The sequence below is a fragment of the Chenopodium album genome, chromosome 13, assembly GCF_948465745.1.
Source record: "Chenopodium album chromosome 13, dcCheAlbu1.1, whole genome shotgun sequence".
Taxonomy (NCBI): domain Eukaryota; kingdom Viridiplantae; phylum Streptophyta; class Magnoliopsida; order Caryophyllales; family Amaranthaceae; genus Chenopodium; species Chenopodium album.
The window spans coordinates 37,640,173-37,655,910 of NC_137846.1; the positions used below are offsets into that span (position 1 = coordinate 37,640,173).

The 15,738-nt window shown below is 33.8% G+C and overlaps 2 protein-coding genes and 1 pseudogene across 3 annotated transcripts; 1 reads left to right on the plus strand and 2 right to left on the minus strand.

The window, feature by feature from the left end:
* Positions 1 to 3,372: 3,372 nt before the first annotated feature.
* On the minus strand, positions 3,373 to 6,132 carry LOC145576612 (putative glutathione S-transferase). Its single transcript, XM_081634338.1, has 2 exons — positions 5,778 to 6,132; positions 3,373 to 3,832 (listed from the first exon to the last, which is right to left on the minus strand). Exons 1-2 carry the CDS (start codon positions 6,108 to 6,110, stop codon positions 3,488 to 3,490), a joined length of 678 nt encoding a protein of 225 aa, XP_081490464.1. The 5' UTR covers positions 6,111 to 6,132; the 3' UTR covers positions 3,373 to 3,487.
* Positions 6,133 to 8,620: 2,488 nt separating this feature from the next.
* Positions 8,621 to 10,732, plus strand: LOC145576611 (putative glutathione S-transferase parC; annotated as a pseudogene). The gene is made up of 2 exons (XR_014098490.1): positions 8,621 to 9,012; positions 9,943 to 10,732. The product of XR_014098490.1 is annotated as a putative glutathione S-transferase parC (transcript).
* A 1,801-nt stretch (positions 10,733 to 12,533) lies between these two features.
* LOC145576614 (putative glutathione S-transferase parC) lies at positions 12,534 to 13,465 on the minus strand. Its single transcript, XM_081634339.1, has 2 exons — positions 13,095 to 13,465; positions 12,534 to 12,939 (listed from the first exon to the last, which is right to left on the minus strand). The coding sequence occupies exons 1-2, from the start codon at positions 13,407 to 13,409 to the stop codon at positions 12,586 to 12,588; spliced, it is 669 nt and encodes a 222-aa protein (XP_081490465.1). The 5' UTR covers positions 13,410 to 13,465; the 3' UTR covers positions 12,534 to 12,585.
* Positions 13,466 to 15,738: the final 2,273 nt, after the last annotated feature.

The window sequence follows — 15,738 nt, forward strand, 5'->3', positions numbered from 1 at the left end:
ACATGACTTGGTCTACCAGCAACCTCCCATTGCCACCGCCGTCCCCACCGATGACCCCACCGTAGCTGTCACCACCACCGACAACCCCACCTTCAAACGCCTTGCCTAAAACTCCATCACTCCACGAAACCACTTTGAAACTACCATGATACCACCACAACCATTAATCAACACCACCACAACTACCCCGAAGCCCCACCACCACCAGAAAAACCACATACAACCTCCCAATTACTACTAATGTTAAAATTAAAAAAATGTAAGTGAAAAAATTACCTTTTTCTTTCATCAAATATAGCTTTAGATGGTCAAACACACCCATAAAAACTCTGTATCTAGAGTTTTTAAGGGTGAATTTGACCTTTAAAACCTTAAATTTTACATTTTATGGTGGACGTACTAGAATAAGATGAGAGAGAAAATATCGGTTATAGCGACGTGAAGGAGGTGGCGTGAAAAAATGGCGGTGACAATAGGGAAGGGATCTAAAAGCGACGTCAGGATGGAGTGGGTGGTGCTCCATTAATATAAGGGAGAAGTTTTTGGAGAAGGTGGTGGATATGTAACTTATTACTTATGTAATCCAAACAACATACTACATCAAAGGGTATCATTTCCTTTCCCCCTCAATCCCTTTCTTGATTCCATTCCGTTTACCCTGTTTGAACCAAACAGCCCCTAAATATATACTTCCTCTGTTTTTTTTACTTGACCCGCTTTGACTTTTACACTATTCACCACCTCTCCTTTGACAAATTTTTTTGAATAATGTGTAGGGAAATATATATTTATGTTTAATATTTTTGAATTTGTCTCAATAAGTACTATCATAATATATAACTTTTATAATTTTTACTTATGGAGAATTAAAGTTATTGATAATGCACTGGCACGCTTGATAAAAGAAACAGGTCAAGTGAAAAAGAACAGAGGAAGTATAATTTAATGTTAGTAAAAAAAAGTTAATATGATGAAACTTTAAATCAACACCTATCTAACAAAATATTTCAATTTAAATTTGTTCACTACTAGAAAAAGGGTCATTTCCGACAGAAAATTTCTGTCGCAACCACCCCAAAATCCATCGGAAAACCCGTTGGTAGGAAATTTGCTTCTTCCGACGGAAATTCCGTCAGAAACACTTTTCCGACAGAATTTCCGACGGAATTTTCCGTCGAAGGAGGTTTTCCAGCACCAGAAAAATCCGTTGGAATTTACTATTCCGTCGGAAATTTCTGACGGAAATTCCGTCGGAAACTATTTTTAAGAAATTAAAAAAAAAAGCCGCGCCACCACGGCACGACGTATCAACCACCTCCAACCCCTAACTTACTTCTACCCCAAACATACGACCACCTCTACTACCCACCAACAGACCACCACCACCAGCCCCCACCGCCAAACCACCGCCCCGCAACAAATAATAAATCAACCCGAAAAACCCCACCTACCCAAAATCTGCCCACCTCCCTTCCTTCGGCCCTAATTAAAACCCCACCCACACTATTTGACCCAAATCTTCCCACCACGACACCAACCCGAAAAACAAACCCCACCCACCAAAACCCAGACTGCATGCCCACCACGACACCGCAACCCAGAAAAAATCATCAAAAAAACCCAAACCCACAACATCGCCAACCCAACCCCCAAAATCGGAACTCCAACAACCACCACCACAATAAATTTCAAAAAAAAAATCCCAAAAAACAATGAACAATATAAAATCAAAATTAAGAAAAAAAAAAGAGATACATACCTTAATTTGACCAAACAAAACCTCGAAATTGGGTTTATAAGGCCAAATTCGACCATGAAAACTCTAGATTTAAAGTTTTCATGGTCGAATTTGACCTAAAAACCTTCGTTGTTGGTGCCATTACAGTTGATGTCGATATTGTTGGTGTTGTTGCGGCGGTGGTGGTGGGTGGGGTTTGTTTTTTGGGTGGGGTATGTTTTGCCATAACAGAAAGATCGAAAGGGGAAATAGAAAGGGAGAAAAAGGTGAAAGAAAAAGAAGGAGAAGGACGAGAAGTAAGGAAAGAGGAGAGATAAGAGGAGAGAGAAAGAGGAACGTGAAGTAAGGAGAAGAGAGAAGAGGAACGAGAGGTTGAAAGAGGAAATACAAGGAGAAGGCGGAAAAGAGAAGTGGGGCATTTAGGGTTTTAAATTATTTCAGAAGTTTTTTTAAAAAAAAAAATATGTTCCGACGGAAAATTCTGTCAGAAATTTGCAACGGAATTAAAATATGTCGGAAAATGTAATTTCCGACCGAAATTCCGTTGGAAAGTCCATATATTCCGATGGATTTTTATTCCGTCACAAATTTTCAACGGATTTTAAAAATCCGTCGAAAATTTGCGACGGAATATAAATCCGTCGGAATTTACGAGTTTTCCTATGGAATAACATATCCGTCAGAACCAGTCCGTCGGAAATAGGCCTATTTCTAGTAGTGGTTTTTAATACTTTCCTACGCTCAAAATTATTATATGGATAGTTAAAAAAAAAAAAAAAAAAAAAAAAAAAAAAAAAAAAAAAAAAGTTCAGTATATCCATTATTGGGGGATGGAAGAAGTAATTGGCCTAGTTAATTTACTTTTACTTATTTTGATAGTTTAAACTTTTCAACATATTGAATGAGCCACCACTATTCTGGAATCAATAAATTGGTTTCATCCTTTAATACTCAGTTTTTTTTTTAAGTGTTGTACTTACTCCACTTTAAGGTCATGTAGGTTTTTGTTTTTTTTTTGTTTTTTTTTTTCCAAAGATTTCATATAACGAAATAGAAGTACAATCTAAGAGAAAACTAAAGCCAAAAACACGAAACTAAAAAAAGAGGAAACCAAACAAATAACAATCAAAATGACCGGAAAAAAAACAGCGTTGACGAGCACGGACAACCAACCAGTAAGTTGGAGCAACCTAGAGACAAAGAACCTTACGAATCCAGCAGGAATCAAAAACATCATGTAGTTGAACGCACTCTAATAAATAGTTTATAATTATCTGGCCAATTAGCTTTTAAGTTTAGCAAAGATATATTACTTCATATATGTCTCTAAATTACTGACACATTTGAATTTTTGTAATTATTACTTAATTTTCTTATAATCATACATGAAACCCACATAAAATCCAAAACTAAAATTACAACATAGAACTGTATGTATTATACTAGAAATTGTGTTATACACAGTACACCCAAGAGTATTGCTTGCTCATTTTGACGATTAGTGTTCATTTTATTATCAAAAGAGCAAATAAATACCTTTTGATGCACCGTACACCCGGTTGTGTATAAAAATCTCTCGTATTATACAACCACCACATCAAGATATAGTTCTTAAACAAAAGCTAGATAAAACACTATAAAAAGTAGACCCTTCTTTTTCCAACCCTCGATTGTTAAACCATTATACCCCTACAATTCGTTCGTCGGAGAGCCCGAGACCTCACACTATCCCTTCAAAACACCTCATTTTTAATCTGTTCCAAACCTCTTCTTCAATTCGAAAATATACTCATAGATTTTAAGCTCATTAGAAAGAGACTTATTCACACTATCCCTCTCCATACATCTTTTAGCCCATGCAATAAGTTTTGGACACTCGGCCTCTAGGTTTAATTTAGTAAATTTCTCATACAAGTAAAACCAACTATAATTTGGAATAAGTGCAATGTCCAAATATCCAAAATTGTTTCCTCCAAAATAAGGCTTTTCTCCAAGCTCATCTTCGAACAACTTTAGAAAATTTGTGAAATCCTTCTTTTCATCTTGCTGAATTTCGTCTTTTTGTCGCCATATCTTGCGGAGAAAATTGAAGAACTTGGCCATGATAATTTGTAAGAGAGATTAACATCATATATAACAAAAGGAATAAGATTAAAATATAAATGTATATATATGCACTAACGCACGTCTAGTCAAAAGATGAAAAATAAAATGGCCATGATTTTTGATGATTTGAATAAAAAGAGTCCAAATTATTTGTAGTAAATAAACTCTAAAATGTGGATTATCAAGGAGCTTATTAGTTTGTTGTTTGTTTAAGTCTTGAAAACTGTCACTTTTAACTCAAGAATAAATCCGGTCTATATCATTTACCTTTGTGGCTAAAATAAAAAATTAAAATTAAAAAAGTAAAATAAAAATTAAAACACAAACACTTTTAATTTGCTACCTTTACTTTAATCATTTGAATCTTTAACACCAAATTTCTTCAGTGAGGCCTACCGACAATTTTCCTTCCTTTTTTTTTCTCATTTTAATTTCTTTACGGGGCGTTTAGTCGAAGGGATAGGAATAAGAGGGATAAGGAGAGAGGATAAAGATAGGGAATTGATATGTGGGACAAGGATAAATAATTTTTATCACATGTTTAGTAAGTATGGAAAATAAATTAGGAATAAGTAATAAAATTATAACAATACCCTTACTAACTTTTACCCTTTTCTTAATCCTTTCAATTTCATTAAGGGTAATTTGGTATTTTTAGCCTATTTTTTTTTATCCCTTCCACTTATACCACTCCCTTAGTTATAGAAATGGAAGGATAAGGAGGTGTTTTTATCCCTATCCTCAACCCCCTTTTAATCCCCATCTTTCTAAACAAAGAAAAACTTTTTAAAAAATCGGATGTACAATAAAATATTGTATATCCGTTATAAAGTTACCCTAAAATGAGTGAAAGTTGCATAAATTCTTAAATGGACCTGGTTCACACTAATTTATTGTGGACCACTAACATTAGAGAAACTATGGTTGTATTATTAATAAAAAATAAAAATTAAAAAAAAAAGTGACTATGTTGAAATAAAAGTCATTTTGGTAATATAACCTATAAAGGTTATTAGAGGTTAATTTTTTTAATGAAATATTTTATATACTGACCAATATGAATAATAAAGGTCACTGTTAAAACTAGGGTCATAACGTCGTACTTCAAGTTCACAATAATATTAAACGTTATACAAGTTTTAATAAAGGTTATTATGTTAAAAATAAGAGTTATTATGTTAAAAATAAGGGTAACTATGTTCAATATAATGTCAGTTACGTGTTTATAAACCTTGGGTCTACAATATTATTATTGTGGACCAGGTCCACGCAAGTCTTTTTATGAAAGTTGCCCCTGAAATGAATAAAAGTCATCCCAATATGCATAAAAGTAACCCAATATAAACAAAAATTATCTCTTTATTAGTATAGAACCACATTTTAAATGACTAAAAATCAATTATTAGTGATTGAATGTAATTATTTACCTTTATTAAATTTTCCTTGTTGTCTATTTATATAAAAATTGTATTATATTTAAAGTTACCCAAAAAAGGGCCAAAAGTTACCCTAATACTGTTCGATTTACACTAATAATAATGTAAACCGGATATATACAAAAGTTTAACACTCCTTTCTTTCTATCCTCATCTTTATCCTTATCCCTCCCTTTTTTATCCCCCTAAACAAAAACCCTCTTAAATTAAACAACATGGGTTGGAGCAAATCTAGTCTAGCAATAAGATAACAATTGATAATTTGACAATAACTTACTACCTTAAATTATAAGTGTCAATCTGAATCGGATTACTTTCAAACGGGTTGGGTTGGATTATGTTAGTTCTAAACACCTCTATCTTAAATTTTGCATCATGATAAACTTCAAAACTAAATTGTGACAGAGCTAATAAACCTAAGCAAAAAATGGTAAAATAAAAAAAAAATTAATAAGTAACTTTTTAAAAGTTGTTGAAATGTAGGGAAAAACACATACCATCTTATCATTATAATCAGCCCAAAATCGAGCTCGAGCCCTCTCATAAGGATCAACAGGCAACAAATTATGAGACTTATCATTCCAAACTTCATCAATGTACTCCAAAATTACGAGTGACTCGCAAACCGGTTTTCCATTATGTATTAAAACCGGGATTTTCTTGTAAACCGGGTTCATCTCCAAAAGAAGTGAGCTTTTAGCATTGAATAAATCTTCATGTTGACATTCATAATCTACAACACCCTTTTCTTGTAGCGCAATTTTGACTCTTGCAGAATAAGGGCTAGACCAGAATTCTAATAACATCAGATTATTGTTTGACATGGTCATGGAATTTATTTAGTGGGGTTTGTTTTTGGAATGATTTTGGTTTTTGAACTTGGTTTATAGTGAGGGGTTTTGTTAGTTTATTTTATATAGGTGAAATGATAGGATTTAGGGTGATAGTGGTTAAGTTATTGATCCGTGATGTCATCGCTTTCGTAGCATTTAGGCAGGTAATAAATGGACAAAATTTTATAAGGAGCCTAAGGAGTAGTCTAAAACTGTGGGGATATAAGAATATTTTTATCTTGGGTAGGTACAAATAAAGGTGTGAATTTCGATAATCGGATGGATTTTGGGTCGGGTCTATTCGGGTCGGGTTAGTTCGGGTTAGAAATGTCCGGGTCAAAATTATTCTTTTAATTCGGATCAGGTCAGGTCGGGTCAAATTCGGGTCGGATCAAATTCGGGTCATGGTCTATCGAGTCCGGATCGGATATGAGTCGGGTCAACTCTAGATCAGTTCATGTTCGGTTCGGATAAATTCGGATCGGGTTCAAAACGGATTTAACCAGGTTATTTTTGGGTCGGATGAATTTGGGTCGGGTTGATTTCAGTTCGGTCAAGTTTGGTTTGATTAAGATAAGGTTGATCCGTTGATTCGGATCCGGTAAAAATCAAATCGAGTTAAAATCGAGTTGGGGTTAATATCAGTTTGGGTCAAAACAAATCGGATTACATTGGTTATTTTCCGGATCGATTTCGGATCGGGTTGAGCTCGGGTCGGATCAAATCGGTTCGATTTGAGTTTAGGTCGGGTCAAATCGGATTCAAATTGAGTTCAGGTCGGATCAAAATCGGTGTCGAGTTAAGTTCAAATCGAGTCAAGTTCGGATTCGGGTTGAGTTCAGTTCGGTTACAAATCGGGTTTGGGTCTTGAATTTCTCGAATCAAATCGGAACGGATAGTTTTTTTTGGGTCTGTTTAGTTTTGACACCACTGGGTACATATACATCGAGAACTCAAGTCGTTTGGGTCAGATAGGTAATCTTATTAGTCGAGACTTCAAGCCAAGTTTGAGTCTGTTCATTTCAGATTAGAATTTTTAGGCAAGTTTAAAATTGGATCGAGACTTTAGGTCAAGCTCGAATCCATTGCACTTACATATTACCAAAAAAAAAAAATGAAAATAAGCAGTTTGGTTTAGGCTATTTTCTATTCGGGTCTAATTCGCTTTAAAATCGGGCCAAATGACTTCAAGTATTAGGTAATTTTAGGTCGAATAAAATAGGGTCGAGTCACTTCGAGTATCAGGTCAAAAGCAAGTTAACTCCACTTGGTAAAATAGAGACCTGATATGGACCTTAAACAGCGACCCAAACACTAATCAAAATCAGACTTGACCCGAAATCAGATCTGACAACCCGAAGTGGAGTTGACCCACTTATGACCCGATACCCGAAGTGACTTGATTTGACTTTATCCAACCCGAAATTTACATGATACCTGAAGTGACCCGAGCCGATTTAAACCCGAATAGACTTGAATTGAAAATAGCTTGAAACAAATTCGCGTGATTTTTTTATACTCCCTCTATTTTATAATAATCACAACACTTTCCTTTTATTATAAAATGTGTTAGTGTAGTGGATACATTTTCTTTTATGGGATCTCCCATTCCTTGATCTATTACCATTCTTCTCATAATTATTCCACATCATCCACTCTTATATAATGGAGGACGTCTCCTAACAACTTCTTAAACTCAAATTCAATGATTTGATTGGCTCGCAATAATTCAGCAACATTAGGAGTCATCATCAGACATAATAATGGAGCGCTCATTAATGTATCTACGTTCAAGCTCGGAAACACCAAAGTATTCATAGCAGAATCATAAAGGGTTCCAACTACCTCTTTAATGTGGCACTCAGAACTTTGAAGTAAAAGCTAAGGTCGAGCATATTATCAAATACACTCATTCTTTTCTCACTCAGTTTCACTATCGGAGCATCCAACACATATGCTGAGAGGGAAATCGCATAACACATTGGATAGTTAATATAGACTATTTAGTATTTGGTAGCATGGACAGTGATGTTTGTAATAGCTCTAATTTGTTTACTTTTTTTTTTCCATTTTTTTTTTTTTTTGATACATTAGGAATTTCTTTAGTGAGAAAGGCTTCCTAATGTTTATTTATCTTACCTTTTCAAAGAAAAAAAAAATACAACGTATTTGATGAGGAAGCTTTAGTTTATTATCCTGATAAAAAAAAAATTATCTAATGATATTTATGTAAACAAATTAAAATATTTTCGTGAATAAATAAATATTTTTAATGCCCCACATTTAATTAATAAATATTTTTATCTCATGATAATAAACTTTTATATTCCCATGATTAGTACTTCCTCCGTCCCTTAATACAAAGGCTTGTTCTCTTTATTATGTGAGTAATAAATGATACAAGGAGGCTTTGTATTAAGAGACGGAGGGAGTAGTATTTAACTTGCAGAAAAATTAATTAGTGTGCCATATATGTGTGTATATATATATGTGTGTGTGTGTAACCCACATATCAGTAACCCACATATTAGTCATACTTTTCTCACAAACACTCTCAATAAAAACTTCAACCATGGCAAATGAGCAGCTAATATTACTTGATTTCTGGGCAAGCATGTTTTGTATGAGACCCAAAATAGCATTAGCTGAGAAAAACATCACTGATTATGATTGCAGAGTGGAAGATCTTATGAGTGACAAAAAAAGCTCATTGTTGCTAGAAATGAACCCTATTCACAAATTAATCCCAGTTCTAATCCACCACTGAAAACCCATTTGTGAGTCATTGATAATTGTGGAGTACATTGATGAAGTTTGGAAAGGGGAAATTCCTTTATTGCCCTCTGATCCTTACCAGAAATCTCAGTCTAAATTTTGGGCTGACTTTGTTGACAAAAAGGTACAGTCTATTTATTACTAATTAATATTATCAATTATCTTAATTTTAGTCTTTTTCTGTATTGAATTTGGTTTAATTTTCTGAAGTTTATGAATTTTTTAAGGAGTTTGTGTTGTTTTAGCTTAATGATAATGTTTGAGTCTTCAACAAAAATATTTAGATTTGACCTATGTTTTGCAACTAAGAAGTTTTGAAAGATGCTTATGTAGATCTTCAGAAATTGAACTCTATGAAATTATACGTGTATATTTTTAAAATTAGATAATTAAGGAGTATTATAATAATTTGTAATATTAAGTTGTTGATTACTCCCTCTATTTCTAAATCATCTTTATAAGATTTGATTGTATGATGTTGTTAGATTTGTATAGATGTATTGGTTAAAAAGAGAGTGACAATACTATCTCGATATTAAGGGACAGTACAAAACAAATATCAATATGTAAAATTATGTGTTGACAAACATGTAATACAAAATGGTGCAATAATTGAATCAGGGGTACAAGAAGTTGTTTTGCTACTAATGTTGAGAATCTGAGATTCCTCATTGTTTTAGTACTAATTCTAGAACCTTTATTAACCCCAAAAAAAATGATAATGGGTTAGTTTTTTTTGTAAGAATAGCTAATTTAGATCAATCAGTGGTTATACCTTGTAATGGGTTTCTCTAATTGGTTTTTTTTTTTTTTTTTTAATTCAATACTCCATCCATTTGTTTAGTTTAAGTGAATAACCGAGAAAAATCAAGCTCATAAGTCTGATTTATATAATCTTGTAAATCAAGACGTCGTATAGTCCTTGCATCTAATAAATTGGAGGTAGACTTATATAATCTTGTAAATCAAGATGTCGTATAGTCTGATTTATTGTCTGGATGTCCCTCGAATAACAAACCTATGATTAATTCACCACTTTTGCTTTTTTACGCAGTTTTATCCAGCAAGTAAAACATTGTGGAGAACAAAGGAAAGCACCGAAAGAGAGACAGCTAAATCAGAGTTCATTGAAAGTCTGAAGTTGTTAGAGGAAGAACTTGGAGATAAAAGCTACTTCGGAGGTGATAACTTTGGGTTCGTGGACATCGCTTTTATTTCATTTTACTCCTGGTTTCATACATATGAAAGTTGTGGCAATTTCAGTATTGAGGCTGAGTGTCCTAAGATTATTGCTTGGGCTACGTTGTGAACAAAGAGAAGCTGTGAAGAAATCTCTTCCTGAAATGCACAAAGTTTCTGAACTGATCTTGGGGGTAAGGAAACAACATTTGGGAATCGAGTAAACTGGAAGTGTTGAAATTTGTAAGAATTTTACATTTCTTACTTAAGAGGCAGCTTTGTTTTATGTACCAAAAAAAGAGTTAAAGTGCACACTAGGGTACTCAACTTTAGTAAAAGTTGTAGTTAGAGTACCCTAGTTGCATAAGTTGCAAAGAGGGTACTAAAAAGTAACACCGTTAAAGTTCCATCACTTTTCTTCGTTTGGCCCAATATATACAACTCCCAAGTTAAGTCATGAAGGCCGTCAAAAAAAAAAAAAGTTAAGTCATGAAGAATACAGTGATATACTTTGTTGCCGCCTTTTCATTTTTCCTTTCAACGAACTCCCAAGTTAATCTTTTTCCTTCATTCATTTTTCTTCAATCACACATTTACACCATTTTCACTTTTTTTTTTTATTTATTTTATTTATTTTATTTTTTTATTTAATTTTTCACTCCATTATCATGGTTGAAGATAATAATCCATGGCTTGGACCACACTTGTCTCCCGCCAAAGATATGCATTATGTAATTTTCACTTTTTTACTTCTTTTTTGTAATTTGTGTAATTTCATTTGTTTAATACTTGTTGTTGATAAAATATAGTTATAATTTTGTTTAATTAGGATTGTGATTATGTGGCTAGTAATTTTTTTTTTTGGGGTTTAGGGTTTTGTTCTGTTTTAATTTTCTTCGCATTTCAATTTTTTTGGTACGAATTTTTGTTTAAAGTATGAATTAACAATTCTAATTGAACAATATAATTCAACAGTATATGTGCTTGAATATTGATAAAATTTCAATCTTTTTAAATTTGAAGTTGATGTTATGAATAAATTGTAATAAATGAAATGATTTTTTTTTTCTTCTAATTATCACTCTTATTAGTTTTTTTGTATGTTGTTACAGATTTTCAATTTAATCCTTGTTTGATAGTGCACCATGGTGGATTTTGGTCAGTTTACACTTGACAATGGACTAGTGTATAATGGTGTGAAAGTTGATGTATTTGAGGACATCCCTGATAGATGGTGTTTTTGTTTAAAGTATGAACAACTTTTGATTTTAATTTTTTTTTTTTAATTTTTAGACTTTGGACAAAATTGTTTTTTTTTTTTTTTTATCATTTTTGTGTGAAAAATGCTACCTAGAGCTGTTGGTGTTGATAGTGATTAATTTTTTTGACAGTTGGGAAGTGATGAAAAGTTGGTTTTGCAACTATGGCAGCTAATTTGGTTTTTTTTTTTTTTTTTTTTTAGTTAACAACATACTTAACAGAATGTGTTTAGAGTACCCTAACTGCAACTTTTGCAACTAGGGTACCTAAACTGCAACAATCATGAAAGTTTAGTACTCATGACTGCACTTAACTCACAAAAAATAACGAATGTAGTAATTAATAAGACCATGTATTACAGTCTATATATGAACAAACATCTTTGTTTTCAGCTTTTCGCTTGCCTACAATAGGGCATATGAGTAAATCCCAATTATTAATTAACATAGAAAAGTCTTTTTACGTGTTTTTTTTTTTAATATTTAAATTTGCAAATTGCAGTCATTTAAAATTCGTATTTTGCAAATTGCAGCCATTTTTTAAAAAAAAAATTGCAGCCCAAAAGTTCGTATAAATTGTAAATTGCAGTCCAATTCAACTTTTTCATCGGTTTACATGTCAAAAAATATTCGGTTAAGGTTTTATGGGTCATTTAAGTCCTTAAGGTTCCGAATTGAGCTCAGAATTAGCAAAAAAAATAACGCAAGTACCTCGTTTTGCGTAATTAAAATGCATCGAATTGTGAGAAACTGTAAAAATGAGATACTTACGTTATTTTTTTGCTAATTCCGAGCTCAATTCGGACCTTTAAAAACTAAAATAACTCCTAAAACCTTAACCGAAATTTTTGTGACATGTAAACCAATGAAAAAGTTGAATTGGGCTGTAATTTACAATTTATACGAACTTTTGGGCTGCAATTTGCAATTTTTTTTTAAATGACTGCAATTTGCAAAATACGAACTTTAGATCGCTGCAATTTGCAAATTTTCCTTTTTTATAAAGCAAGTTAAAATTGTACTAATATTAAAGGAACACATTTACAAGACATACATACATACTAGTCCCTCTTTATTAATTACATGTTTCACAATTAACTTGTCTACATAAACATTGGTAGGGTAGCATAATTTTCAAACTTAGAAAGTTTATACGATAAACATTAACAAAAAGGATAAGAACAAGAGGAAAAAAAAACAAACAAAGTCAAACAAACAAACAGTCAAAACTCTAAAAAACACGATACAATTAATTTCAATTAGCCTTTGAGCTCAGCAAGATGCTGCTTTCTTAGCTCCAACAGGTGAGTATAAACTTTGTATTGATCAGGAAGAGACTTGGAAACGCTTTCTCTTTCCATACACCTCTTAGCCCACGCCACCAAGTGCGGACATTCTTCCACAAGGCTGAAGTTGCCGCATGTTTCGAGGGCATAAAACCAACAGCAAAATGGTGTAAGAGCTATATCAACAATTTTTAGATTTTCACCTCCAAAGAAACGGTTGTTACCAAGCTCTGTTTCCAACAATTTGAAGCACATTACTAGTTCCCTCTTTGCTGCCTCTTGCACTTCACCTTCAGAAGCCCACACTAACTTCCCTACGTTGTATATCTGCAACAATTCCGAAATTAAGTCAGTCACACATAATATTGTACTACATAGCTATGTTGTGCTTCTACCAACATGTCACAACTCTGTTAAAGTGATCAATACCACTAATTATGAAGGGTGAAGACAATGTAACAAACTCAAACGAGAAAACTTACTTTCTTGTCAATGTAGTCAGCCCAAAACCGAGCATTCGCCCTCTGATAAGGATCAGAGGGCAATAGGGGAGCCTTATGTGCCCAAACTTCATCAATATAGTGAACAATGATCATAGATTCACAAACAGGCTTCCCTTTGTGAATTAAAACAGGGATTTGCATGTGAACAGGATTCATCTTCAAAAGAAGTGGACTTTTGTTGTTAAGATTTTCTTCTCTTTCTTCATACTCTACATCTTTTTCAGCTAATGCAATCCTAACTCTCATCCCAAATGGACTTGACCAGTAGTCCAACAATATCACTTCTTCTCCCATTTTTCTTGCTTTTTTCTTTCTTAGTCTTAAATTCACACCTGTTTTCTTTTTTTTTTTTTTTTTTTTTCCTTTTCCAATTTGGATGATATATAAATATAAAGTGGTTTGTGTTGAAATATATTCTTGCTATTTTAAAGGATTAATGAAGAACAAAGAAGAAGATCCTAGAGTTTGGTATTTGAGTTGTTAAAGCACTAGAACTTTCCTTTATTCTCATCTCTTTACTTTCAACTTGGCTACTTCTAGGATGTTGTATGTTTCCAGAAGCTCAGTAAAAGAGGAGCTAAATAATTAAATAACTTACAAGATAATTGGTTTATTATTTATCTCTCACTAAGATCATTTGCTTAGTATATTATTAATTTTCCGACCAACCTTATTGTATAACATGTTAAATTTTTTTTACCCTCGTGAACCTTACATATTCAACTATAGCAGTTATTTTTAAACGACTGAAATACGGTACAATGATCTTGAAACCGCGGTACTGAGAGCCCAAAGGAGTCTCTAGAACGTGGAAGAAGTATTATTGGCGTTCGTTATGCATGAAGAAATGCATAACGAACGGAACGAGGGGATTAAACAACATACCCCTCATAATTGCTTTAAAAAAAAAGAGGATTTGATATACTACTCATATCAACAAGATGCATCTTCCTTTTAGGGAGCTCATTTGTCAAGATATTTCACAGTTAAGCGTGCTTGGCTGGGAGTAGTTTTGGGATAGGTGACCTCCTGGGAAGTTTTCTCGGGGTGCGCATGAGTGAGGACAAAATGCGCCGGAAGGACTTGTGTTGGTCTGTGAGGACAGTTGTTGGCCATCGATGCGCATTTCGTAACAATAGGCCCCTCCCTAATTTGTTTGGGGTCGGGGTGTTACAGGGGTGGTCCCTTGCTGCAGTAAAAAGTAGTGTACAATCCAAAAAAAAAAGAAATATGTAGTATATTGGGCATAGTAGAATACATGTATATACAATTTTTTTTTATGGCCTTTGTTTTCTAATTTTTCTCCCTTTTTACTTTAACCTTTCTTATTTATTTTTTTCTTTAACCATTTTTTACTTTTCACCATTGACTCCCCCATCGTTGAAGCTCGAATGCACCTCCCTCACCAACTGGAGGAGCTCGAGTAAGAGCCTGAAAATGGCGAGAAAGATGTTGGTGTTGGATGATTGGCTTTTAACAGACGATTTCCATAATTGTAATGTAGAAGGTGAATTAGGAGTCGATGCTTCTCATGACAAAGTAGAAGGTGGCGATGGAGGTGGTGAACGAGAATACACAGCCACAATTGAAGATGCAATGGAGCACGAAAGAGGGCTGGATGAAGAAGATGATGAGCAGGCGTGTGCGCTAGCCCTACAAGCATTGTTAAATGAGGTAATTGGTACTGAATTTGAATTTCTAGGGTTTCAGTAGAATTGAATTTGTTGAATCAGTGTTGGGGAAGATTAAATTGTGGAATTTAGTTCTTTGGTTGTCCTTGCTGGTTTGGAATTGTTGTGTGGAAAGGTGTGAGAATCATGAGATGGTGTCATATGGTAAAAATTAGAGCAGGTGTTGTTTATATACTGTATAATTTTGGTTGTGTTGTACAATTATTCACCTTTTCAGTCCATGTATTTGATTCTTTATCATTGTGTATAATTTTGGTTGTGTTGTACAATTATTCGCCTTTTCAGTCCATGTATTTGATTCTTTATCATTGTGTGTATGTATGTATGTATATGAATGTGTATTTGATTCTTTATTACTGTATGTATTTGATTCTTTGTATTGGGTTGTGTCATGTCCTTGGGGGTTGCAGTGGAAAGCATCACTTTTCAGTGTTTAGTCATAGCTAAAGTTGTGGTCACGATTTATTCAATGTGTTCAAAGTTTAGGTTTTGAAAGTGCAGTGCTTTTTGTGCGTGTTAGTGGGCAGTGCTCTGTGCTCCTCTTTGCTCTTTGCTCTGTGCTCCTCTTTCCTCTGTGTGGTAGATGCTGTACATGGTAGGGCGGATGGCTGTGCATGGTGGCTGTGCATGGCAGTGTGTGTTAGTGGGGCATTGTGGGGTGGGCAGGGGGATTGTGGGCAGGATATAAGTATTAATTAACCATTGCATGATGGTAGATAGTTTATGTGTGATGGTAGGTAGTTTATGTGTGATTAAATATGTGAATTAATTTACTTGTTGAAGGTCAATGTTGGAGAAGAGTCTTACAAGACTCCTACTAAAGGAAAGGGTAGTGTGGCGATAAGTTTTGAGATCGAAGAGGCTGCAAATGTTACAGTTTCCCTACCCCAACCCAATGTTGGAATGGTGTTTGATAGTTGGCATAAAATAGA

Bases quoted from the DNA above. Each gene is read 5' to 3' on its own strand.
- LOC145576612 (XM_081634338.1), bottom strand. From the start codon at position 6,110: ATGACCATGTCAAACAATAATCTGATGTTATTAGAATTCTGGTCTAGC. The intron at 3,833-5,777 runs GTATGTGTTTTT...ATCATGGCCAAG, and splicing joins CTGATTATAATGATAAGATG to TTCTTCAATTTTCTCCGCAA.
- LOC145576614 (XM_081634339.1), bottom strand. From the start codon at position 13,409: ATGGGAGAAGAAGTGATATTGTTGGACTACTGGTCAAGTCCATTTGGG. The intron at 12,940-13,094 runs GTAAGTTTTCTC...GAATTGTTGCAG, and splicing joins CTGACTACATTGACAAGAAA to ATATACAACGTAGGGAAGTT.